Source organism: Pelodiscus sinensis, chromosome 1 (assembly GCF_052426305.1).
Source record: "Pelodiscus sinensis isolate ZL-2025 chromosome 1, ASM5242630v1, whole genome shotgun sequence".
NCBI classification, from domain to species: Eukaryota; Metazoa; Chordata; order Testudines; family Trionychidae; genus Pelodiscus; species Pelodiscus sinensis.
This window is the reverse complement of record NC_143052.1, coordinates 76,570,826-76,597,966: the sequence shown is the minus strand read 5'-3', so window position 1 is coordinate 76,597,966 and position 27,141 is coordinate 76,570,826. Positions and strand designations below refer to the sequence as shown.

The following is a 27,141-nucleotide window of genomic DNA, read 5'->3' as shown; positions in this document are numbered from 1 at the left end:
ATTAATGGAGGAGTTGCAGGGTGTAGGGAAGAGTTTGGGTGAAGGAAGAAGTTGTGACCTGGGGCAGGGAATTGGGATGCAGGATGGGGGTACAGGATCTGCGAGGGGGTATAAGTGCAGCAGAGAATTCTGACCTGGATAAGAGGTGTAAAAGGAGATGCTGTGTCTGGACTGGGTTGTGCTCTAAGACAGGAGTGCAGAGATGTGTGTTATGACCCAGGGCAGGAGGGGGTTGTGACCTGAAGCAGGAGATTGGGGTGCTGAGTCTGGCAGGGTGTATCAATGAAGGAGCAGAGGTGCCGAGAATTGGGAGGAAGGACGGGATGGTGTGCATAGGGAAGGCTCTGGCTGGGAGGCACTTACCTTAGGTGGCTCCTGACCAGCAGCCCAGCAAGACCCTAAGGAAGGTTCCTTGCCTGCTGCAACACTACACGCTACTGAAAGTGGCCAGCTGCGAGGGCCATGTGCATCTCTGTAGGGATAACATATCAATGTATTAAAAATGTGACTCCCCATAATTTGTTCCCCACAACTTAAAGTGTTTAGATTTATTATTAATTCTTCTTATTATTATTATTTGTTAAGATTGTTAAATGTTTAGATTTTTATTATTATTATTATTGCCCCTTTAGAATATAATGTATTAGGTCATGTAACTTAGAACTGTTAAGAATATAATCCTATGTAGCCAGAAACAGCCGCCCCCTCCCCCCCCCCGGGCGCTCCAGGGCATGCTCAAGCTTGTGCAAGGGGCTGCTTGAAATTGACATTGCAGAAATACATTGTAACAATGCATTGTCAAGCCACTAACTCTGTTATGGGAGCAAGCCCTGTAATTGACTAAGGGCATTGTTACTTAATTGACGCCTGTTCTCTTTAAAACATTGTAACTTTATTCAGTACTCAGAGAATGTTTTAAGCAATACCACCCAGAAACTTTTTGTAACTACAACTCTGAGATATGTAAAGTTACTATTATACAAAAATATTGTATGGGAAACATTAATTAAGGAATGTATGTAAGAGAGAGAGTGCTTGGATGATGAGTGAATGGTTCTGAGAGGTGCCAGCCTGAGAATACAGCAACAAAGGGCTGAAGAAGGCGTCAGGTGCCAGTGCAACCAAAAGGTGTCAAGTGGAGAAAACCAAGTACTGGAGGTCCACCCGATGAGATCACTGACAAGCACCTGGCAGCCACCCTGGAGACATCAGCATGATGCAGCAATTTCCATAGACTGGCATAGGAAGAAATTCCTATAAGAACTGGACTAAAAAACTATGGAATCAGAGTCCAAGGTTCTGCTGCCAGCCCACCAGGAGCTTCAGATGCGCATCTGATCAGGACTTCGCTCCCCACTACCATCACTTGTGTACAGAATACCTGGCCAGTATTCTGTCACAAACAACTTCCAGGCTGGTAACTATACACAGAACTTGAATGAATGGATGTATGAATGAATGGTTTATATATATATATATAAAGTGTATAAGGGTTAAGTAGTGTTAGGAATAAGTAGTTAAACAACGTTGTTTGCTTCTATCTTTTCTTTATTTTTTTATTATTATCTTTACAATAAATGTGGCTTTTTGCCTTATCCCCCTCATAAGATCCTGCTTGCTTTTATTTGGTATAACATCTCTACATGCCACACACCCCACGCAAGGGGACTCTGTGTACTGACCGCTGCAAGCACAGCCCACACAGCTACTATTGGGTGGTTTCTGGCCAATGGGAACTGTGGAATTGTGCTTAGGGTGGGGGCAGCACACAACCCCCTCTGTGGGGGACACAGCCTGCAGAGATGCACGTGGCTCCTGCAGTCAGCAACTGTGAACAGCATCCAGGGCTGCAAGAGGCAGGAAGCCTGCCCAAAGCTCCCGCTGAGCCACAGTTCAATGGTGGACCAGATGTGGCCATGGGCTACATTTTGCCAATCACTGCTATAGCAGGTATCTCATAACTCTTTCTCTAAGATAAAAAATAAATCAATATCCACAGCAAGGTTCCAATCATGACAAGACTTACATGAACACTTAGTTTTAGAGACATGAGTAGTCCTACTGATATCAGTAGAAATACATACTTTGTAAAATTAAGGTTTGGCTGGAACTAAAATTTTATATGTATCAGTACTTTTGAGAGGAAAGGGTGCATATAAATAGTAAAATATTATTTTAGCACCCATTCTTACAAACATGTACATGTGTGCAACTTTAATTGGCTTTAATGAGACAACTCAGATGAGGAAAGCTATATGAGCTCAAGGGTACATATATACCAGGAAAAATTGTGTGTAGTATTGAGGTAAGCAATAATTTTTGATGGTGGGGGTCACTCAAAGAATTTGGTAACTCGATTAATATAGCAAAGACATAGCAATGTGGGTTAACAACTTAAGGTAAAGCCTACAGGGCAGTCTAGGAATGAACTTGAGCTGCTAAACAAGTTGCTGTGGTGGTAGGCAGTCCATGCTAATTTATTTATATGGAAATACTCATGGGTAGTTTCTATTAATCTTCAAAGTCCCACAAACCTTACCCTTTCATGTTGGTACTATTGTTAAGTATAAACATAAATAATCAGTTTTCCTATACCTTTCATCTGCATATTATACAGTACTTAGTTGAAAACTAAGATAGGTATCTGCTCAAGAAAAGCACAGTGAAGAGGCATAGCAGGTACAATATAGCAAACTTTGGGAGTTGAAGTTTTAGAACATGAGAGTTGGTTTAGGAATAAAGGACCATGGGACTTTCTGATTCAACTTCCGTGTACATTTAGAATATTTTTGATAAATTCAGCATATAATAATCAATATAAATAACTGCAAAATAAACCAGAATAGCTAGCCGCAATTTAAGTAGCAAGCCTCATGGTATTAGTAGGGTTTTGAAAGTGTGATCTACAATTCATACATAATTCTTTTCCCTCCTCAAGAAGTATACCTCAGAAAATTAAGCAAGACTCCTTAGGACTTATACACAAGGGAAGAGCCCAAAGGAGATAGGGTACATTAGCCATTCCTCATTAACTCTTAGTGTGGACACTTACTCAGAAACAAACAGAGTGCAACAAAAGAGCATCCACCCAGAGAGTTAGTCCTGGTCTATAGGTATTGGACTGACCTAGCTATGAGGAGAGAGTGTGGGACCAGGGAGGCTTCTAGCTGGGGTCCGTCTTGGGACATGAAATTAAAGGCACAAAGAGTAGAAATGTCATGGTTAGAAAAGGAACCCAAGAATCCTGCTTCCCAGAATCCCTTCCTCTCCCCTACCCACTCCACCAAGCATCAGCTCCCAAAGTCCTCACAAAGATGAGACTGGAACCCCCAGACATAACCAACAGACCCACTGTTTACCTACAGGAAAGGAAAGAAGCCAGAAGTTCTAACACACAGTTCCCTGCTTTAACTCAGTGCCACTGCTCTCCCCCCAAAAACGAGCCACCCTCCCAGACCTCCTACTCTAACCCCGTGCACCCACTCCTCCCCCAGTACTAGCCCCTCTTCCAGTCTTCCTGGCTCCAACCCAATGACCTTCTCCTCCTGCAGAGTCGGGGACATAACCTAGCAAGACAGAGAGTAATGCAGTGACTCCATCGGACCTGCCCTGGGTCTCACCAGAGCAGCCGCTGCTGTGGCCACATGCTTTTCCTTGCAGGCACTAGGGCATTGAGTCTTTGGTGTCAATGGACACAAATCTGATATTAGGAATGGCAACATACAAAAACCTGTAGGGGAACACTTCAATCTTCCTGGACACACAATTGCAGATCTAAAAGTAGCCATCCTGCAGCAAAAAAACTTCAGGACCAGACTTCAAAGAGAAACTGCTGAGCTACAGTTCATCTTTAAGTTTGACACAATCAACTCAGGATTAAACAAAGACTGTGAATGGCTTGCTAACTACAAAAGCAGCTTCTGCTCTCTTGGAATTCACATCTCCAGATCAGCTGCTAGAAGTGGGCCTCATCCTCCTTGATTGGATCCACCTGGTCATCTCCAGCCTGATTCTGGCCTGCATATTTATTCCTGCCTCTGGAAATTTCCACTACATGCATCTGACGAAGTGGGTCTTTGCCCACGAAAGCTTATGCTCCTACACTTCAGTTAGTCTATAAGGTGCCACAGGACTCCTCGTCGCTTTTTGAGGATCCAGGGAGTGAAGGCAGAGGGAGCGGAAGGGAAGAATCCCCTGGGAACAGGCTCTTAGCCTGGGAGAGAAGAAGTTTCCCTTTTACTCAACGCTGGGCAACTACAGCAAGACACAAACTGTCCGCCCACAAGACTACAACTCCCAGAATGCACCGGGAAACGGCCCTCCCGCACTCTACCGCTCCCTGGCTTCAAAGCGCCGCGCGGCCAAGCCCCGGTGCGCGCTGGGAGCGGTAGTTCCCCTTCCTTCCCATCCGCTGGGCACCTCGCGCACTCCCCAGGATCTACCCTCGCAGCCCCCGGGGGTGGAGCTGGATGGCCCCGCGAATGCTGTCAGCCCCAGCCGGGATGCGCCCGCCACCCAGATCCCGCAGGCAGCCTCGGCTCACACAGACCTGCTTGCAAACCCTCGAGCCGCGCCCGCAGCCGTGTTAAACAGGAAACGTAACCATGGCAACGACGTTGCGGGGGGGGGGGGAGAGCGAGGTTTGAGCTAAGGCAAGCCGGAGGGGACTAAGTTATTGGGCAGACCCCACTTTGCCTTCCAGAAAGGGGGCGTGGGGAAGGAGGAGAGAAAGGTTGTTGCAGACTCGGGGAAAACGCCTTCGCCCGCCTCGCGTTAGTAGCGGTCCCCCATCCATCACGTTCCCCTGATTGGCTCGTAGTTGCACTTTCTGTCTATACACCGGATCATGAGTAGGCGCCCCCCGCTCCCGTCATGAGCCGGGTCTGGCGGTCATGAGATGTTATAAAGAATCAATCAGAGCCTTGGAATTAGTTCTGTCCCTGAAGAATATTTAGTGACATTTACCTTCCGGTACCTGAGTGTGGCCTGAGGTTCACTTCACATTTAGGGTGGCAAAACCACATTGCTCAGGTGTGGAAAAAAATAATCTCACCCCACGTGTAGACACAGCTAGGTCAATGCAAGACCTCTTCTGTCAACCGAACTGCCATTTCTCAAAATAGAGTATTCCTGCACTAATGGGAAAGCCCCTTCATTTGGAGTAGGCTGTGTCAACACTCGTCCCTGTAGTGAAGACATGGACTTACTCATTGTGCTCATGGTAATTAAAGCAAACAACTTATTTCAGCACTGAAAAGAAACACCTGTAGAGTTTTGTTCATGGTTGTCTTCTGTAACAAGGAAGTAAAATATTATCAACAAAAGAATTAGTAAACATATATTTAAGATGGAGTAAGGAAATTAGTTTAGGCCACTATATGGTAGTGCTCCCTAGATTGCTGAGAGTGAAATACTCAGCACTGGTAAGGATTTTCTTGTTTCTTGTATTTTAATAAGATAACTACTTTAAATGCTTCTGTGAGAATAGCACTATTTTTACCTTTCAGACAATCAGTTTTACAAAGACTGAAATGTGGTGTATAAACAATTTTAACTCTGACATACTAAAATGCAATAATTTCTTGCTCCACAAATTGTTGACTATTTCATGTCCACGTTTGTCAGATAACATGTATCCATTAGTATTGTTTTCCTGAGAGTATTTGATTAAATTATAGATGTGAAAAAGTCTGATGAGATTTAATTCATTATGAATACATAGTGCATTATTTTAAGAGTAATGGAATCTAATCCGGGGCAGTGTAACAGCCATTATCCATTGTCTACTTGTTTTTGTAATATAGAATTAAACAAATCAAAAGGCAGCCGTTTTAAGAAGCTTAGAATGGTGAAAAGTATAACGTTTAGCTAGTAAAGATTCCTAATGCACAGCATAACTGTGTTGTCAAGTAAAGCAAAAATTAATTGTGTTTTATATTATATGCTTATTAATCAATATCTTTCATTATACTGGTCTGTACAGTAAACTGTTAATTGGGTACAATTCTTTGGATCACAGTGGTGCTGTGTAAATGTAGAGCAGGCAGTACCATAACTGACATCTTGACACACTCACCTTCATCCCTCCTGGCCCCAAAAGTCTTTTCAGATGCAGAAAGACTGAAAAAAAAGTGAGACTGACCACAGCTATAAAAATGTTTTAAAAAAAAGTAATAAAAAAGTGAGTGACTGTAGCTATGACTTGTCAGCCATCTTGACACCTCTGTGATCCAGCTACTTTGTAACTCAGAGTAGCAGTAGTAAATATTTACACTTCTAGAACTGTACTCAAACATATACTTAAGCAGTTACTTATCCTATTGTTTATATTGAATTAATGATTTACGCTGAATGAATAATTATATTTTCAGAACCCATTAAACAGAAAGAATGAAACTGAGAGACACAATATTAATCCTCAAATACTTTCTAAACATCTTCAATGGAATTTTCTTGGTAAGAATTCTGACTTCATTTTAAAAAGTTAAATAACTTAGTAAATATTATTCAGCAACTATTCACATTTTTAAAAATCTTATTGTTTTCAGGTTTTAGGTTTTTTGCTTATGACGTTTGGCATATGGCTTCTATTTGACAGAGACCATTTATTCGCTGTTTTATGTGAGTATAAATAGATTTTTTTTCTGCACTCCATGACTAGCAAAAGTTATAGAATCTAACAACAGATATAATTATAGGATTTCTTCACAAGATGGCAGTATTGGATTAAAATTCACCATATTTTTTTTTTTCTGTAATTTATGTCCTCTCACTGGACAAATCTGTTATCAAAGTTGGAGAAAGACAATTGTAGGATTGACACCGAGAACAGCAATGGAAGAAGTATTCTTCCATCAACCTTGTGGTTTCTATACCAAAACTAAAATCAGCTGCTTTTCCGGAAAAACTTGCCAGCTGTCTACACTGGCTACTTGAATTTCCGGAAAAGCACTGACGATCTAATGTAAAATCATCAGTGTTTTTCCGGAAAAACTATGCTGCTCCCATTCGGGCAAAAGTCTTTTTCCGGAAAACTGTTCCGGAAAAGGGCCAGTGTAGACAGTAGTGTTTTCCGCAAAAAGCCCCGATCACGAAAATGACAATCGGGGCTTTTTTGCGGAAAAGAGCGTCTAGATTGGCCACGGATGCTTTTCTGGAAAATGTGCTTTTCCAGAAAAGCGTCCTGCCAATCTAGACACGCTTTTCCGGAAATGCTTTTGACAGAAATCTTTTCCATTAAAAGCATTTCCGGAAAATCATGCCAGCGTAGACATAGCCAGGGTGTAATGGTAGTCAACATAGCTAGGTCAACCTAAATATTAGGTATAGAACAGGCCTGAGCCACTCTCCCAGTTCTACCTATAATCATAGAAAAGATCTTCCAGGGTCCACAAGCCATTTCCCGTGTAGCTTGGGAGGAGAACTACCACTTCTGCAGTAAGGGAAGAATGTGAGGGAAGGGACTTTCCAGACATCAACCTGAGGTGATTAGAAGGTCACAGAGCAACTTCAAAAATCTTTCTTTTAGACATGGAAGAAGGGAAGAAAAAGAGTTCACTTTATTTGTCTTTCCCCATGTCAGTTTTTGGGGAAGAGAATGGCTATCCCTAGAGATCTAAGAGGGAGGAAGAAAGCCAGCTGCCCCTGAAAAGCATTGTGACCTTGGATTGGCACAGCTAGGCAGAGTCACCACAATAATGACACAAGAACAAGCTCAGTTAAAGAGCAAAATGGCAAAACTTTCTGCAAAAGAGTATAGCGGCAGCTCCCCTCCTGCTGCTGGTATTTGGTTGCACCAGCCATTTGGCCTTCTATCCACAGGAAGGAAGCATACCCACAGTCCTGAACTCTCCCTCAGAATTACTTCTTGAGAGAGGGATCTGTCCCATCTGGGAGGAGTCATGCATTTAAGAGCCATTTGTGTGCCAAGGACCACAACTCATCTAGCCATTAGAGACATTTTGGCAGTGTGGAGAGCAGAGGAAGAGGTGGAATCACAACCATCTTCTCATCTCTGCAAAGATGATAAAATATAAATGGAAGCCTGATCCTCCAATTAAGGAGAACTGGACCAGTGTCCAATAGGTTTAGGAATCTAACTTGAATTTTGAATGCACAACAAACCTGTAAGCAGGTGAGTATCCTCCAATTTAATGATGAACTGTTATATAACTCTTTTTAATATAACCTTATTTACTTCCAATGTGCCGCTGGACAACTCTTGGTGTCCCAGAATGCATTGTATTGTGGTTCACACTGAAGTCCCAAAAATACAACCATTTTTTGTGTGAATGTATATCTCCTCTTCACAGTAATGGGAGTTAGTGAAATATCACAAGAAAGATCTCTGTCTCTTCAGCTGGGTCTAGCAGTGGAGGTAATAACTTCATTTGGTGACTTCACTAATTCTGTCTGTTCAACAATGGCTTTCAAAAAGTTGGCACAATGCATTTCTAAAAATGAAGAAGTTTTAATGGCAGAGTTTTGTAAATGCAAGTTAGCAAGAAAAAACGGCATGTTAAGAATTAATTTTGTTTCAGCTTTCACAGATGAGAACCACTTGGTAACATACATTTCTTTTATGTTGGTTGGTGTTGGATCGATCATTGGTTTTATATCATTTTTTGGATTCCTAGGAAGCTTTAAAGAAATCAGATGGTTACTAATTCTGGTAAGTACAGCCTTGTAAATGACCCCTTATTTAAGATGTTAACTTACAAAGCACAGCCAATGAACATACTACAGGAATAGAGGGTCCCAATATTATTATTATTTATTTTCTACCCAACTGCTAGAGTCATGCGTGAAACTCTGTAGAAATAGATAAGGAAGGTGACCATACAATGAGAGCCCATGATGTGAGGAGACTTGTGGCATAAAAGAAGACATTAGCAGATGAGAATAAGTTGCAGCAAATTGCTTTTATCAAGTCACAGTACTAGTGAGCATTAAGCATATGGGTTTAAAAATGTTGGAAAATTGCAAATTTTATCCATTAGGTAGTAAGCTCTTTTCTGGACAAAACTGCCTCTAGCTCCTGAAGCAATTTGTAAAAGTTCTTTATAGTTTCAGACTGTAAAGGAAATCAGAAAAATTCCTACAGAGATCCACTTACAGCAACACCTTATGGAATTACAGCATGCTGTACATCTTGCTACCCTCTTAACAATATAGGTTTACCTAGCAGTGACAATACTGGGGAAAAAATGAGTTGCCAGTTTTGCTATCAGGCCAAGTTATTTTAATAGATTATTTGGTTGACTATAACTCATACTTGGTGCTGTCTTCAGTTGTAAATTGGAAATACAATTGCATGCTGTATTCCCTGTGCTTTTGGAAGTGTTCAAGAAAAAGTGCCCTTTTCCTCAGACAAAACTTCAAGAGGGCAATCGCATATTTCACTCTAAACCAGTGCTACTGCTGGTAATAGTCTGCCTGCCTAGTAAGCTGTGGTGCTCAGTGGAGTCAGCTTTCCTTAGTCCAGTGATTTGATGGACGAGATGAAGCGCTTGTTGCTGCACAGCAGATTTCACAAGGCAGGCTTACAGTTTGACTGATCAGGGACAGGCTGAGCAGAGAGTGCTCACTAGCAAGCATAGGAAGAGAAAGAGTAATTGAAATATTTACCATCCCGTATAACAGTAATTCCCAAACTGTTGGGCCTACCCCTCTTAGGGGATGATTCAGAACATTCAGGGGGTGAATCTTGGGGCCCAGGCCAGCCTCCCTTGGGGGGAGCAGGAAGGGAATGACACCCAACCCTGCTGTGTTCCCAGACCTGTTCTGCCCTCATGTCCCCAGGACAACTCTGCTCTTATCCCTATCCCCAGTTCTGCCTCCAGTTCAACATTCAGCCCAAGCTCCATTGCAGAGCCAATGGTGCAGTAATGAGTGTGGAGGGGGCTATGGGTAGTTTCCATTGCTGGTGGAGAAGGGTGCACAAGAGGAAAAGTTGAGGCAGCTCTGCCATACAACCTGCATTCTGGAAGTGGGTGATTAGAAGGGCCAACCCTATGACAGCTAATTATTTAGGGCCTGATTCTCCCTTGCTTTGGTCCTGATATAGTCATCCATACCTGTGAAAAGTGAATATCAATTGATGTTGATATTGTGAGTACAGGCAGTCCCCGACTTACGCGGATCCGACTTATGTTGGATCCGCACTTGCGAACGGGGCTTTCTCGCCCCGGAGGTCGAGGTGGCGGATTGCTACCTGCGAGCTCCAGGGCGAGAAAGCCCCGTTCGTAAGCTGCTCTGGTGCCCCTGGTCTGCTGGAGAGCGTCTCCAGCAGACCAGGGGCACCGGGCGGGTTCCCGCGCTTCTGAGACTTTGCCAGAGCAAAGCCTCAGAAGCGCGGAAACCCGCCGCTGCTGCCGCTTCAGTCCGGGTGCCTGTGGTTTGCTGGGGACGGTCCCCAGCAGACCACAGGCACCGGGACTGAAGCGGCAGCCACGGCGGGGTCCTGCGCCTCTGAGACTTTGCCAGAGCAAAGCCTCAGAGGCGCGGCACCCCGCTGCTGCTGCGGCTCTGCTCCCCGTGTCCCTGGTCTGCTGGGGGGGGGTGCAGCTAATGTGCCCCCCCCCACAGCAGACCAGGCTTTTGTTTTGGACCCTGGGGCAGAGCAGCTGGGGCGCTGCCGATTGGTCCTGCAGCGCCACTCTGGGCACTACTGGACCAACCCGGCAGCACCCCAGCTGCTCTGCCCCAGGTGTCCCCAAGTCAGCTTCTGCTGAAACTGACCAGCGCTGACTACAGGAAGCCTGAGGCAGAGTTGCTCTGCCCCGGGCTTCCTGGAATCAGCTGCTGATCAGTTTCAGCAGCAGCTGACTTGGGGACGCCTGGGGTTCTTAAGTTGATTCTGTATGTAAGTCAGAACTGGCGGTCAGTTTCAGCAGCGGCTGAATCTGGACGCCAGTTCCGACTTACATACAGATTCAACTTAAGAACAAACCTACAGTCCCTATCTTGTACGTAACCCAGGGACTGCCTGTACAGTGTTCGGATTTGAAGGTTGTAAATTAAATACTACCACCCTCCTTCTCATATACTTTTATCCTGAGCAAGGTATCTTCCCAGGTATAACCAGATTTTCAGCCTGGGAGTGTTTCCATCCATATTCCTCAGCTCCTTCAATAGCATCTTCTTTTTAGGCTGGTAAAAGTTCTGTCCCTCTAAGGCAGTGGTTTGTAATCTTTCTCTCTTGCCGACCCTAAAAAATTTCAACTGGAGGTGTGAACCCCTTTGGAAATCTCAAACATAGTCTATGGATCCTCAGGGGTCTGCGGATCACAGACTGAAAACCACTGTTCAAGGTAACAGCCTTTCACTGATCGCTTAGGCGTAGTCTGCAGTCCCTCATGGGTCAACGGATCACAAGTTGAATCAGAAGAACATTGTTGACTCACTTAACAGTGTGTGCAATCTTCCAAGGGTCTTCCTTGACAGGCTGGCTGCACAATTTTAGAATTAGACCTAAGAAATACAAAATCAGCTGGTCCAATAGACAGAAGAAAAACAGCTGGAAGTGAAAAGGAAAAATAAAACAGATACACATTTACTAACAACACGTGTAGCACTGCAACATACTTTTTGAATTTTATGGACCTTAAGCTCAAAGGCCTATGTATTACTGGAGATTAGACTAGATGTTCACAGTGGTCCTTTTTTGTTTTATGATCTATGAATAAGCAATATTTTCAACACAGCTTTGCACATAAGCAGAAATGCATACAAGGGCTTATTAGATATTTGAAGCAGAGAAAAATGTCACAGCTACGAGTGTTTTAGATACTCGTATAGAGAAATATCAGCAAAAGTATTGCCACTGAAATGTTTTATGTGGCCATCTTAAAAACTCTTCACATGTTGAGACTCATCCAGTCTCAGAGTAGTGACAATACCATGTAACTCAGGGGATCACAAGACAAATAGCTAGTAAAGGATATGTGAAGAAAGTATCTTGGCAAATCTCCTTAAAATGTGAAATCTTGCCTTGGAGGCTGATTATGCAGATATTACTCATGTATCACTCTCCAGTAAATCAGCAAGAAGTTTGTGTGACTCAGGCCTGCAGAATCATGTCCCAGTTTTGTGGTTTTTATACCTATTGCTGGAAGCATTGTGGATAAAATTATTCTGGTTGAAATCCTGGCCCCACTGAAGTCAATAGGAAAACTCCCATTAACTACAGTGGATGGGACCAGATTTCATCTATTGTTTCTATATCACATGAAATATGAAGTGTTTCACGATATATAGATTATATTTTGAAGACACAAATGGCTATAAAACAGCTACATTATGGAAATACCCAGTATGATTAAGAGGTTTTTTGGTTATAGCTAGTACTCATATTTGGTATTTGTTGCTCCCATTGAAATTAACGGCAAGACACACATCAATGTAACTCTTATTGGGCTATAATTTTAAATTCTCACAATATTTTATTTTTGTTACTTACTTTCAGTACCAGATTCGTGTCATTCAAGCTATGGAAAAGAGGGGAAGTAGTGGGGACTGAGCACAAATCAGCTGATTCATGGAGCTCCAAAAGTATTGGGAAGGAGGGAGAGGAGTAGGAAGTGTGGGCTCCAGTGCCCCAGTATGTGAGAGGTACAAGGGACAGACGGGGTGTGCGTGAGCCACATGTGGAACCTCAGTGGGTCACATGCAGACCATGGGCTGCAGGTTGCCCACTACTAGTGTACTTGGACTTTCAGAAAATCTTTGTCAAAGTCCCTCAACAAAGGCTTTTAAACAAATAAATGAGGGGAAGGTCCACTCATGGATGTATAATTGTTTAAAGGACAGGAAACAAATGGTAGGAATTAATGGTCACTTTTCCAAGTGGAGAGGAGGAAATAGTGGTGTCCCCTGAGGATCTGTACTGAGACCAGTGCTATTCAATATATTAATAAATTATCTGGAAAAAAGAGGTAACCGTGAAATGAGTAATTTTGTATCATCTGGAAATTTTGCTGATGATACAAAATTACTCAAAATAAGTCTGATGATCTGTGAAATATTACACAGGGATCTCACTGAACTGGGTGACTGAGTAACAAAATGGCAGATGAAATTCCGTGATGATGAATGCAAAGTAATGCACACTGGAAAATGTAATCCCAACTATGCATTATAAAATTATTTTACCTGGTTTCAGGTAAATGCTTTCAAGATGAAATAAATCTGAAATGAAATAAATCTAGAAAAGGTAAAAAGAAAGAGTAAATGATCAAGGGTATAGAATAGCTTCCATGAGAGAAGATTTTAAAGGACTGGGCTTTTTCAGCTTGGAAAAATAACTAAGGAGGAATATGATAGAGGTCTGTAAAATTATCAATGTTGTGGAGAAAGTGAATAAGGAAGCATTTTTTGTTTTAATCCTTCACATAATAGAAGAACCAGGGATCACACAGTGAAATTAATACGCAGCAAGTCTAAAACAAACACAAGCAACTACTTCTTCATGCAGTGCAGTCAATCTGTGGCAATCGTTTCCAAAGGATAATGTGAAAGCCAAAATTATAGTGAGGTGTAAAAACAAAATAGTTAAGTTAATGGAGGATAAATTCACCTATGACTATTAACCAGGATGATCAGGGATGCAACCCCATTCTCCAGGTGTTCCTAGCCTCTGGTTGCCACAATCTGGGCATTGACAACACGGGATTGATCACTCTTGTCCAGTCCTTCTGAAGTGCCTGTCATCAGCCACTATCAGAAGGCAGGATAGAGAACTAGATGGATTGTTGGTCTGGTCCAGTATAATTGTTTTTATGTCTTTTTAATTCTACATTTGTATAGTGCCTAGCATAGTGGAATCCTGAGCCATATCTGAGGCTACTAACTGTTATGATAATATCAATAAATAATAATTCACTTCAAAGGAGCCTGGATTTTACCTGGTTTCACAATGCTTTCCTATTTACTCTAACTATTGTGTAATTATGATTCCCATTCTTAACATGGGTCAGGAGATGCTTCCTCCCAGTAACTTTCAGTCATTATTTCAATAAAAGTTGTAGCTTCTTCTTTAAATTTAGCATCAGCAAATTATGTCTTAGTTTATATTTAAGGCTATGTCTATACTACAGCTTATGCCATGTTGCTGAGGGGTGTGAACATTCTGCCCCATGAGTGACATAAGTTATACCAATGTAAGCTCTCACGTCAGCAGGAGAGCTTCACTCAGTGACATAACTTCTGCTCACAGAGGTGGTTTTCCATGCAGATGGGAGAGCTCTCTCCTCTCAGCATACAGCATTTTCACCAGATGTGTTTGCATATTTGGTACAGCTGTGGTGCTGCAGTGCTGTCCATATAGACATGTCCTGATCCTGAATGGCAGCAGCAGTGATAGCAATGTACGGTGCTCTCCAATTGCTTCTATAGGAAGAGATTTCCTTTTTTTATTGGAATACATTTAAATAATAAGCATGATTGGTCAGATCTCAGTTCATTAAGCAGTTGTCCATGCAGTGTTCTATAGTACATTAATTTTATGTATCTATTTACTGTATTTGTCTTTTTTAGTATCTGGGACTCATAACTCTTCTGCTTGGTCTCCAAGCTGCAATTCCAGTTCTGATATATTTAAGAAAAGAAGAGGTATGTAAACTTTCTATCTCATAGGTATGCTGACACAGTTATTAAGGGTCGATCCCTATGGGCTACAGAGATACATTATACCCCAAGATGGGATCTCTGCAGTGGACTTTCTATGCCCAAGTCTGGTCATGCCGACACATTGAGGACACAGAGCAACTTGGAATCCAGGAAGACTTGGAAGATTCTCATGCATATTAATTCCCCATCCCTCTTCCATTGACTCTCCCTATAGTAGAGTTTCCCAACCTATGGGTCGGAACCCAAATATGGGTTGCCATTACATTTCAGAAGGGCCACCAAGTGTCTCCCCAAATGGCTCTGCCCTCGCCCCCCTCCCCGGTTTTTGAATTGCCTTGGGTCACCAAGTCTTTCTGAGTTGTCAAAATGGGCCCCCATCTGGAAAAGGTTGGGAACCACTGCCCTATAGTCACCATCTGTGCAGGCGCCAAGGAGATTATCATCAGCAGTAGCACCAATAGATTTGCTGAGGGGGAGCTAGAAGGAAATACAAGAATTGTGATAATGTTGTATAGGAAATGATATAGGTGCTTGTGAATGTGGGTTGAGTAGGTATCAGCTTCCCTCCACCTTTCTCTGTGATCACTTCCTATTGATATCTTCATTTAGGAGATGTCAGCCAGCTATAGTGCTAGACTGGGAGAAGGCTCACTTGCTGCCTTTCCAGCCATCAGCTAGTTTGGATGAGACCCCCTCCCCCAGAATTGGGGGCGGGGCACTGCATTCCTGTAACTCCACAATGACTCCACTACTGGATCAAGAAGTGGAAGGGAAGAGACAAAAGGGTGGAGATCCATGGCAAACCTCTAACTACTGCTGAGGGGCCTTTTCTCATAAGATTCAACTTATCACACTACAAGCCAGCAGCATCAGTACTATTAGAAAATCATAGGTATTGTTACATGACTCACTATGCCAGAGAACCCCCTGCAGTAAGACCAGCAGACAGGAGCAGCTCAAGGCCGGCTGCGGCAAATGGTGCCCCAGGTGGAGCGCGCAATTGGCGCCCCTGCCTGCAGGGCCGTCAATGGACTGATGTCATCGGCGGGCACCCCGGGTGGCAGCGCCCTAGGCGGCAGCCGAATCCGCCTATAGCCCCGGGCCGTCCCTGACAGCAGATGTAGAACTTCTATCCCAGTTTCCCAGTTTCTCTGCACAATCTTCAGCTTGCTCTCACCCTGCCACTGACTTCCTGAGTGACTTTGCCCTCCAGCCAAGCCATCAACAAGAATTCGCCCCTTTCCATGGAATCCAATCCAAAACCGGAAACCTTCGCCACAGTCTCTCCTTCCCATGGGGTCTCTCTTCTTTCCTTCTACCTGCCCTTTCAATTTTTACCCTTCCCAGGTTCATTTCCACCTCAGCCCTCCTGGACTCTTTTGAGTTGCTCCCTGATCTTTCATGAACAGCCACTCCTTAGACTCTACCTGATTAATAAATTTTTCTCTAGCCAGCTTCCCACAGTTGAGCTTCCTTCCTTCTAAATCCAATACCCAGCACAGGTGAAGTGGGATGGGGTTAACTTAAGAGTGCCTACTGGCCCTTAAAGGGGCAGGCTACCCTGTACTAAGTATTTTATACCACTGTCCAGGCAAAGACTGTGCAAACAATGAATGTAGATCTATGGTTCAGCTTGTATTATCCCAATTTAAACGGAACATATAGGCTGACTTAAAGACCACATAGAGCACAAGTTTCTGCAAGATCATGAGTCGGTGGGGGAAAATATGGAACAATGTTAGATGAGATGATCCTAAAGTAGTTCATATGACAGAAGGTATTGACTTTTGTGAAATATAAGAAGTATAGGTAATACATACTATGTTAGTACCGCTACTTCTAGATAGTTTGCAAAATTCTCTTGCCTGTTAAGGAATTAATTCATTTTTAAACAATGGTAAAAGAATTATGCTATAATTAGCTTATGTAATGAGCTTTATTAACATGAATGATCTAATTAATCACTGTGTAACAGTTGTGTCTATTTTGTAATTTATAGCAACAGTTATTTTTACCCTGACATAAAATGTATGAATTAATTACACTATTTGTCAGCTTAGGTTCTAGATTAAATGCATGTCTGTGAACGAAAAATTCTTTATGATGACTATGGCCCAGCTCCACAGAGAGACTTAGGCACTCAAGTCCCAGATTTAGATACCCCTTCAATCCACAAAACCCCTGCTCAACTGCAGTCTAAACCTGAAGGCACCTAAACTTACTGGATCACTGATTCATAGCGGATTTAGATATTGCATCCATAAATTTTGCAACACTTAACTTTTAGGTCCCTTGAAAATCACTGGAATCCACAAAATACTGTGTTAGGCATATAAGCTTCTTTATGATGCACAGTGGGAGATAGGTACCTGAAAATAGAATTCACAAATACAAGCATGATAGGCAAAGAACTACCGAAGGTACTCTACCAGATGCTGAGGAGCTGAATGTGACCTACGTTTTGCCCTTCTCAGAAGCATAGGTGCCTAAACCTAGGCTACAGAGAGGCACTATGGCTTGCAGTCTACATCTGAGAACCCTGTTTTGGAGACAGGCTTCGAAGTGGTGCATGCCTACTTCTACACAAAACAGCTGGGGAGGGAAAAATTTAAAGGTTTCTTGCAACCTTTAACTCAGTGGCTACAGATTGTGCAATACCATTGGCCCGGTACTCCACTGTTTCTTTTTACCATCATATAGTAGTTTATGCACTTCATTTCAGCACTGCTGCTGTACGGATGGCAGTAATTCATGGTCCTGTACAGCAGTTCTAACTCTTCCTTCTCCTGGCTCTACTCCCTAATGTTAAAATCTATTGCATGGGAATGCAAACAAGAGTCCTTTCAAAGCTAGGCTCAGAATGCACCAGGTAGGGACGAGGGAAGGGAGAGGGAGGCTGTAGGCTCTTGTGTGGGTTTTCCAAAGCCAGCTCCTATTCCCACACTGTAAAGTAGAACTGCATCACTTCTGCTGCCTCTGACTCTCTCTCTGACACCAGAATTTGCTTCTTAACAAGAAAATTAATACTGACTGAGTTCTGCCAGCCCTAGAATAATTTTCTGTACTGGAATATTTGAGCAGATAGGATATATTCTGGAATCAGGTGTTTGTGTGTGTGTTATTTTAAAGATAGCAGTAAACCAACCACAATTGAATCTCAACCTTAACTATAATGGTGGTATGGCATTATAATTCATTAAACTAACATGCCATCCTTCACAGTGCAGGGCTTCCAGCTGTGTCTGCAGAATGAGTTGGCTAATTGGCATGAGGTGGCAGAGAGAGAGACTTAGCATTTGCTTGCATTGCAATGAAATGTTTCCATGACCTACAGCATGTCACTATTACTCATGACCTCTGTGCAACTGCATTTTTCCTTTGATATATCAGTCCACTGCCCTAGAGGCTGCTGTTACAATGGGTCGCTTTTTTCATCTTCGCATTTCTGCTTTCTTCTTTTCTTTGGCTCCCATGGCTGCAGCTGCTCACGCATATTGTAAAGAGGCCAGAGCAACACGTCTCACAGGTGGCCCTTGGGGGGAAGTAGCGTATCAGTAAAAGCAAAACAAAGAGTGCTGAATCCTCTTTCCAAAAATGGAAGCATCGAGGGCCTCATTCCACAATAGAAATGTCCAGGTTTCAGGTCCCTGAGCCTTTTCATGAAACCAGAATATACAAAATGCTGCTGACATGCATGTTCTTGCATCAGAATTCTAAGGAGACATAATTAGGAGAGGCAGCATGGTCAAGTGGATAGGACACTGTTGTGGGAGTTTGGAGATCGAGATGATCCTGGCTCTACATTTGACCTGCTATGTGATCTCTGACTACTCATTTCAATAGACTTTGCTTCTGTTTTCCCTCACATCCTTTGCCTATGTTATCTATTTTGATTGAAGCTCTTTAGCCCAAGGACTGATTCTCACTACATGTTTGTATAGTGCTTAGCATGAGGCCCTGAATTCAGTCATACTAATAACGCAGTATTGTGGGCAGTTTATATTGCCAATATATATTGCCAATGCTCTGTATTAACAGGTCCAGACTATGTGGAATGACAGAATTGATGAAGTAATTTCTAACTATGGGAACAAAAATCTGACTGGAAGAGAACATGAGTGGTATATTCTGCATGCTGTGCAGGAAACTGTAAGCAGAAAATTGAAAAATCATCACCCCAAAAAATGTTCCACCCTCTTTTATCACATGGAAAGTCTGTGTCAAAAATCAGTCACTGAAAAAACTATTTAGCTATAGGTTTATTTATCATGGTTGCTTGGGTCAGATATAAGAAAATATATTCCCCGCAGTTTAACTGAAAACTTGGGAGTCTATGGGCTTGATTGGGCTAGGTCTGCAGAAGGGCAAAAGGACGCCACTCCACTCTTGCTTTGCCACTCTGTACAGGGGCAGACACAATCTCAGCCACTGTAGGCCACTGGCCCCTGAGCATAAGGGCAAAAATCTCTAGTGCCGTGGCCAATGCAAAAAGCCATAAAAGATGTGCAAAGGAGATATCTGTGGCCTGAACCCATGCACGGCATCTAGTGAAAATGGCCTACCATGGAGAGGAGTGAATAGTGTATCCTGTAAGAAGGTATATCTGGATCACACAGTGGCAGCATTCAGATTTCCTTCCTCAGGGACAAAGCCTACCTCTCCAAAGCATTATACCATACTCATCATTATTCTGTCCAAGCACATGTGAAAACACCTGCTAGTGCTATATTTCTCTTCACCAGTACTGACTGCTGGAGGCAACTTAAGGCCATACGTTAGCCCCACATACTTCTAGAATTCATAAACATTTTCATTACAGAGTGAGGCATAAACAGTTTCCTTTGTGAGAAGTTCTTCATAGCAGCATCATTTTCCATGAGATAAATTGCTCAAAAGGTGAACTGCAAAGTTTTTTACATATGATAAGCAATAATTTAGGATCTCAAATAATTCACAGTGGTGAATTACAATTTCCTTTGTTCTGCAGATACTTTTAAAAACAAACATTCTCTGAAAATCTGTTCTTGCTAAGTCCTGATTTTCAGCAACAGCTAGTGGTGTGACATCATCATAAAATAAGGCAGCATTCCCAGCTCTGCTTTCAGCTTTTGTGTGACATCATCAACAATTGTTAGAAAAACCCAGCCACAACCTAAGATTTCATAGGTTTTTGACTGATACATTTCCCCAGCAAAATATGGGTTTTCACTTAAATTCATGCAGGAATTAGGGAAATGTTATTTTTGACTAAATTGATTTTTTCAATTGGAAAATTCTAAAGAGGATATTTCCTTTTGAATTGGCATTTAAATCTGAAATCTTTTCAATCAATATGAAATTTCAAAAATTACCAAAATATTGTACAGCCATTTCCAAATTGATTTTTTCCAGAACTGTCTGTTCTTTAATTTTTTTTTAATTTTTTTAAAATATTTTGATTTTTCATACTGTTTTAGGATAAAAAAAAAATGTTGAAATGTTGGAATTTCACCTGGGACAGAAATTCAGCTTTCCAAACAGATCTACTACTGATATTCAGATGGTGGGAAGGATGCCTGAGGAGTTGACCCATGTGATTTTGTGCTAGTACAGGCAGTCCCCGAGTTATGCGGATCCGACTTATGTCCAGCAGACCAGGGAGAGGAAGCAAAGCGGCGGAACACGCAGGCACGCTGCCCGCGTGCTCCGCGGCTTTGCTCTGCTTTGCTCCCCGTCCCCCTGGTCTGCAGACCAGGGGGACGGGGAGCAAAGCGGCAGAACACATGGGCAGCAGACAGCCCAGACGCGTCTGGGCTGTCCGCTGCCCGCGTGTTCCGCCGCTTTGCTCCCTGTCCCCCTGGTCTGTAGACCAGGGGGACGGGGAGCAGAGCAGAGCAAAGCCGCGGAGCCTGGGGTTCTTAAGTTGAATCTGTATGTAAGTCAGAACTGGCATCCAGATTCAGCAGCTGTTGAAACTGATCAGTTTCAGCAGCGGCTGAATCTGGATGCCAGTTCCGACTTACATACAGATTCAACTTGAGAACAAATCTACAGTCCCTGTCTTGTACGTAACCCGGGGACTGCCTGTAGTTATATTTTTGTGAAGTGCTAACGCTACAATGAGGGCCTTATTTTCAAAAGAAGGTATTTCTACACTGCAGAGTTTTTCCAGAAAAACGGCCATTTTTCTGGAAAAATTACACATCCATCCACACTGCAATTGCGTTCTTTCGACAAAGTCAGAAGAACACAGGGTTATTTCTGACAGCAGTAAACCTCTTTCTACAAGGAAGAAGCCTTTTTCTGAACGAGTTCTTTTGGAAAAAAGGCGTGTGTGGATGTGGAAGAGGGAGTTCTTTTGAAAAAAGAGGAAAGAAAGAAGAAAAAGCACAGGTGCCTTGGCAGCCACTCCATCCATAGAAATCACAGGTTAAATGCTAGATAGCGTCCATGCTGAATGGATGATATCTTTCGAAAAAGCAGATTGCTTTTTCAATGTGATTTTGTTGTGCGGACGCTCTCTTTTAAAAGAAGTTTTTCCAGAAGATCTCTTCTGGAAAAGCTTCCAAAAGAAGCCTGCAATCTAAACATAGCCAGCTGTCCATTCTTACCTAGGTATGAACATAAATGGATAGATTTTCTAAAGCACGCAGCATGTTGGGAACTAAGCTCTTAACATTTTTACCATAAGTGTCACCATAAGAGCTGCTCAGTGTGAGTGTTTTGGGACATTTTGCTCTTATTAAGGTGTCTAAATTAGACTTGTACTCCTTAAATATCTAGCCCTAATTATGGAAATGCATTCCATTTCCTTTGCTATTTTTTACAGATTTTTCTCTTTTCTTCCTGGTAGTATTTGAGTGTGCCCTGGTCTGTTGTCAGCGTGCTGCCTCTAATTCTAGACTGCATAAACAATGTGTAAAATGAATGCTTTCTTAACTCACATTTATGCCTTGATGAAGGCTGTGTGTGAAGGCCAAAATGTTTGGCATTTGCCTGGAATAAAAACACTATAATAACATTTCCAATTTACATTTTTATTAGTTCTATCATGACCCTTTCAAATAGAAATTCCTTTCAAATATATATTTTAAGAACATATTCCTCTCTTACTATACTTGTAAAATGCATATATTATACATACCATTGTATATTACAAATACATGCAAAGGCAGTTTTGGAAGAGATTGGATTCTTATGAGATAGAGAAGGATGAGACAACATAAACCATATTTTAAAGGATTGAATTACATCACTGACACTACTACTTATTCTTGTATTATAATTCTGCCTACTTTGGGGGCACAAATTAATTTTTTATTTGTTTTGGCATTAAAGTTGACAGGATCTTTTTTTTTCTAGCTGGAATGTTGTGGCAGACACAATTCTACAGACTGGAAAAAGAATGAAAATAAAGAACATGCAGATCAGGTCCCATGTTCATGTATAAAGTCTAATAGGAAGGAATGGTTTTGTGATGCCCCAGGGAATGAAGTGTACAGTAAGGTAAGGAATAACCAATCTTTGTTTTACCTGAGTGAACACAGTAGCCAGCTTTCAAAACTAAGGGCTGGTCTACACTACATCGTTAGGCCAAAGTAGGGTAGAAGCTATGAAACTGACAAGAAAGCGGGACAGTTCTAGTCCAGCTGCCTCTACTCCTCTGGAGAGGTGAGTGGCTGCTTGACCCTGCTACTATCTGTGGAGCAGATAAAAAAGTTCCCGTTCCTGGCTTGGAGTTAGAGTGAGAAGCCTGGATGCCTGTACCATGTACAAAGGGAAAGTTGTGGCGGCTGGACCCCATTTCTGGCTGGGAGTTGTGATGAGAAGCCCAGGTGGTTCCCCCCCACTCTTGGCAAGGAATGGATAGGCAAGCTGCCTCAAGTGGCTTTGCCCCCACTTCTGGTAGGGAAAGGACTGAGCAGGAGCCTGCCAGGAGTCCCAGAGCCTATGGAACACCATAAGTGCCTTTACAAAAAAGTGAAACAATAGTAACAATCATCATAGTTAAAGCAAAGACATTCCTGGACAGGCTTCCGGCATGGTAGTTCCTGTTTAGGAGTCTGCCACACAGAAAACTCTAGTCTAGATCAAGGAGGAGAGTCAGGATAACAGGAGCTAGGAGCACCACAGAATGAATCAGTCATAAGAGAACATTTACCAGAAGCTTGTGCAGCACTTGTTGCTATCCACCATTTTGTGCTGTGTACAAGTACATCTATGAAATAGGAAATGGAGGGGGGGGGGGAGAATGTAACATCAAAGCAATGGCAACATACAGTTATCATTATTGTTATTTGTACCATGTGATCTATTTAAGAGTTATCTTTCACCAAAACATCTCCATTCACTTTACAGAATTAAAGAACCCAAGCAGAAAAATAAGCAGCATCTTAGAACCTCCATAGCTCAGAACTAGCTAATTATAATAGTGGGACAAGCTTGTCTAGGGCCATCAAATTGGAGAGCCTTCTATTATTACAAAGCAGGAGTAAAGAGCTACATCTATCTATATATTTTAGAAATGTGCAACACTCTGTCTGTCCATGAGTCCGTTCAAGAACTTCTTCTGAATGCTGTTGGAAAATAGTTTCACAGAAAACCTTTGAGCAGTCCTAATTTATATAAGCTTTATTCTTTACCCTATTCTAAGATTCAGTTTTCTGAATATGAACATGCACTGTTATTCAAAAACGGGGAATGGGGTTTGAGGAAAAATCATGGAGACTATAAGTTTATATTAGTGAGAGATCTGCCTGTTACCCTTTTACCATAGTAACAAAGTCTCTTTTTTACTTTTCGGCTTGTTATCTCTATAATAGTTTATTAAATATAAAAGTTAATGGAAAAATAAACATTAACAATGATCCAGAAGACATTAAATCCATCTTGAGTTGAATAATGTGTGGGGAATGACAGTAAACTTGCAATAGCTGAAAATACTCATTTAAGCATTCAGTTGTAGAGTGACTGGATGCTTGAATGAAGATTTATCAATATGTTTCTGCACAAGCCCTTAGATCAGCCACTAGTCCCAAAACTTTTGAGTGCAAAAGTAACTGATTTAGGCTATGTCTACACTATAAAGAAAAGTCAGGAGATACACAAATTGCAAACCACCTACATGGAGCAAATGTCAGGGAAAAACTCTCTTTTGGAACATCCTTTCTTCCTTGTAGCATGAGGTTTTCAAGGATGACGAAAAAATGCATCTGCTTTTCTGATTTTTTTTTTTTTTTTTTTTTTTTTAAAGCAGACGTATTCCTTGGACATGGCAGAGCTTTTCCGGGATACCTCTGATATCCTAGAAAAGCTCTGTAGACTAGACATACCCTTAGTCATGTGCTTATACATTTAAAATAAATTGAAAATTTGCTGGGCCAAACTCTTAGCATTACACACTAATATTATTGCCTTCTGCTGAGTAAGTATCAAAATCTTAAAACCATGGTAGAAAGTTGTTGCATAGAATTTGATCAGGAACATGTTATAAATATGTAGTTTGAATCCAGGAATCAAAATACTTAATTTAATACTTTTTCATTTGCTTTTACCTAGGGATGTGACGAGTATATTAATGTATGGTTTGAAAACAACACATTGGCCTTAATCATAATTAATATTGCACTGCTAACTATAGAGGTATGAGCATTTGATTTTAAAAAAAAGAAGATTATTAATATTAAGTGCTGAGTGGTGGTACAGACTACTTCATATTCTGACTGAATTGATTTATCCAGGTCTCCTGACATATATCCCCTTAAAGAATTGATCTATGAGCACATTTTTTTTATCTGCAAGTATATTCTGCTTGACTCTTTTCTCTGTCAGGTATTTTATTATTTTACTTTTGGGCTTTTCTGTTCCGAGCTGTAGACTATCTCTTTCTTTGGTGTGTTTTAGGGACATGTGAAGTTTATGGCAATTTTTTACATTTTAAGTAGTTAAGTAATCATGTATCCTTCATTCCTGCAGTGCCTCAAAATCTTTTATGGCTTTATCCTCAGAACACGCTGGTGAAGTACAGAAGTGCTATTATTCCCATTTTACATATAGGGAGTTGAAGCAAAGAAAGACCATGTGGCCTATGTAAGGTTCCACTTGGGCATAGGAAAGAGATAGAGAACTGAGTCCAGATCTTCCAAGTTCTACATTAGCATTCTCAGCTCTAGTCTGTCTTCCTGTCATTCTGTCTATGCTGGCATTGGTGGAATCAGAATCTGTCCTCCAAACTGCAACAGATTAAATTTAAACATTAATGAGCATAAGTGATTATGACTTGCTTTAATTTTTAACCCAATCTTTCTTCCTTTTTTCAGGTTCTCCTGTTCATACTAAGTGTATTGCTGTTCAAAAACATCAAGAAGAATAAAATTTCACTAATGGAATCATGAAAGATTTTTGATATTGTTATACAGGCAGTCCCCGAGTTATGCAGATCCAACTTATGTCGGATCCGTACTTACGAACGGGGCTTTTCTCGCCCCGGAGAATGCAGGCGGGGAGATGGGGAGCAAAGCTGCGGAGGACCTGGGCGGTGGGACCGCGGCGCGTCTGGGCAGTCCCGCCTCCCGCATCCTCCGCGGCTTTGCTCCGCATCTCCCTGTGGTAGAGCAGCTGGTGCGCTGCTGGTTGGTCCCGCAGCGCTGCTTCTCGGCGCTACTGGACCAACCCAGCTGCTCTGCCCCAGGCATCCCCAAGTCAGCCGCTGCTGAAACTGACCAGCGGCTGACTACAGGAAGCCCGAGGCAGAGTTGCTCTGCCCTGGGCTTCCTGGAATCAGCCGCTGATCAATTTCAGCAACAGCTGAATCTGGACGCCAGTTCTGACTTAAGTACAAATTCAACTTAAGTACAAACCTACAGTCCCTATCTTGTACGTAACCCGGGGACTGCCTGTATTGAATTAATTATTTGGTCATTCTTTAGTCAGTAGGTTCCCAGGCTTTTTTATTGTATATCCCCTTTCAGCTCTACCAACTGCCCATATACCTCTACCTTTCTCATCACTGATGTGATACTCTTGTGTGTTCTTATTAACACTACCTGTCTATCTGTCTTTCCATATTCACTGTTCCATACAAATACAGTGCAACATATACAACTAAAAAAAAAAACCCAACCCTGAGTTCTGAGTTTAGTTAGACTAGACAGTTGCTGAGAAACTAAAATTGCACTGACCAGTGACTGGAAGTGAGGGCTCTGTACATCAGCATCTCTGTGTATCTGTGTTCTCATTAAATAAGTTAACAACTGTATTTTATATAACAAATCCATACCGAGTTTTAAGCTTTGTCTGAGTAGTCTATTATAAAAATGTAATTAATAAAATCTACCATTACACAACATTCTGAAACTGAATACTAATTTTCTGAGTCTCCAAAACAACATGCAACAAGAGTTATGTTATGTATGTTACTATACCAGCAAATATATCTAAAACAGAAAGAAACGTGGGCACTATTACTGGGGTCACTGATCCAATTTAAGGAGAGTCTGAGTCCAGGTTACTCACGATGAGCTGATATAAGGGAAATAAGCCTATCTAGGCAACATGATTAAAGGCCATCAGGGCGTGGTTGCAGAGCCTATGTCTACATTATGGGGTTTTTCTGGGATACTGGAAAAACTCTGCCACATCCAGGGAACGCGTCTGCTCTTCTGCTTTTTTTTTTTTTTTTTTGCGGAAGAGTAGACGCCCTCTTTCTCCTACCACGAGAAAGAAGGGCTCTTTTGAAAGAGGGTATTTTTCCCCGAAATTTGGACCAATAGTAGACAGCCAAATTTAGGAAAAACCTCTTCCGAAAAATTTGCGTACCTTTTTCTGATAGATCACTATAGTGTAGTCATAGCCAGAGAGCTGTTCACAGAAGGAGAAGTACTCCTAAGGGAGAGGTGCTCCCAGAAAAGCAGAGGCCCAAAGTGGAGGTCTATGCAAGCCCTGAAACTGGGGAGAGAGACTTTATTTAAAGTTTATTTGGCTTTAATAAAGGAGAACTCCTAGCATGAGAAATGTGTCTTTTACCCAACTGGATTGTTTAGAAGGAGCTGACAAAAGAGAAACTGAGGCCACGAGTTCCTGCATCACCACATTAAATCAAGAGGAAGCGCTACAGGGCAAGGGTGGCTTGCAATAGACATTCATCAGACTCAATGGTTAATCAAGCCATCCAAGTGGGTAAGACAGCAGCTTCAGAAAATTCTCTCATTTCTTTCTTTACAGCGGCACTGAGTCTCAGAGACCAGCCCAACTGACTTAGTTGGGCCTAAATAGCAGAGTAGATGTTCTGCACCCCCTCCACCAGATTTTCTAGTCCAGGCTCTAAGACCAAGAAGTTACAACTTCACTGCTATTTTTAGTCCCTTAAGACAAACCTGAGTCATTGGCTCTGGGAGCTGATGAGGGTTCTTTTTGCTATGCAGACATACCCTCTGAGAGAAGAGTAGGGAGGGAGGCACTGTGGGGGATAAGAAAGGCTAGAGACAGCAGGTAGCAATGCCTAGAATGGGGATCTGAGCACAGCCAGCCCTTCGG

At 42.2% G+C, this 27,141-nt stretch overlaps 2 protein-coding genes across 4 annotated transcripts in view; one reads left to right on the top strand and one right to left on the bottom strand.

Annotated features, from left to right (window-relative positions):
• The window catches only part of LRRIQ1 (leucine rich repeats and IQ motif containing 1), a 169,720-nt gene extending 165,091 nt beyond the window's left edge, over window positions 1–4,629 (bottom strand). For all 3 annotated transcript variants that reach the window (XM_014568997.4, XM_089780159.1, XM_089780161.1), the window contains exons 1-2: window positions 4,550–4,629; window positions 364–472 (exon numbers count right to left, since the gene is read on the bottom strand). The gene's annotated coding sequence lies outside the window, so the exon portion shown is untranslated. The remainder of the gene's footprint in view (window positions 1–363; window positions 473–4,549) is intronic.
• Window positions 4,630–4,660: 31 nt separating this feature from the next.
• Window positions 4,661–25,945, top strand: TSPAN19 (tetraspanin 19). The gene is made up of 9 exons (XM_006114020.5): window positions 4,661–5,423; window positions 6,372–6,456; window positions 6,549–6,621; window positions 8,541–8,671; window positions 14,536–14,610; window positions 18,667–18,777; window positions 21,970–22,113; window positions 24,166–24,249; window positions 24,927–25,945. The coding sequence occupies exons 2-9, from the start codon at window positions 6,391–6,393 to the stop codon at window positions 24,999–25,001; spliced, it is 759 nt and encodes a 252-aa protein (XP_006114082.3). The 5' UTR covers window positions 4,661–5,423; window positions 6,372–6,390; the 3' UTR covers window positions 25,002–25,945.
• Window positions 25,946–27,141: the final 1,196 nt, after the last annotated feature.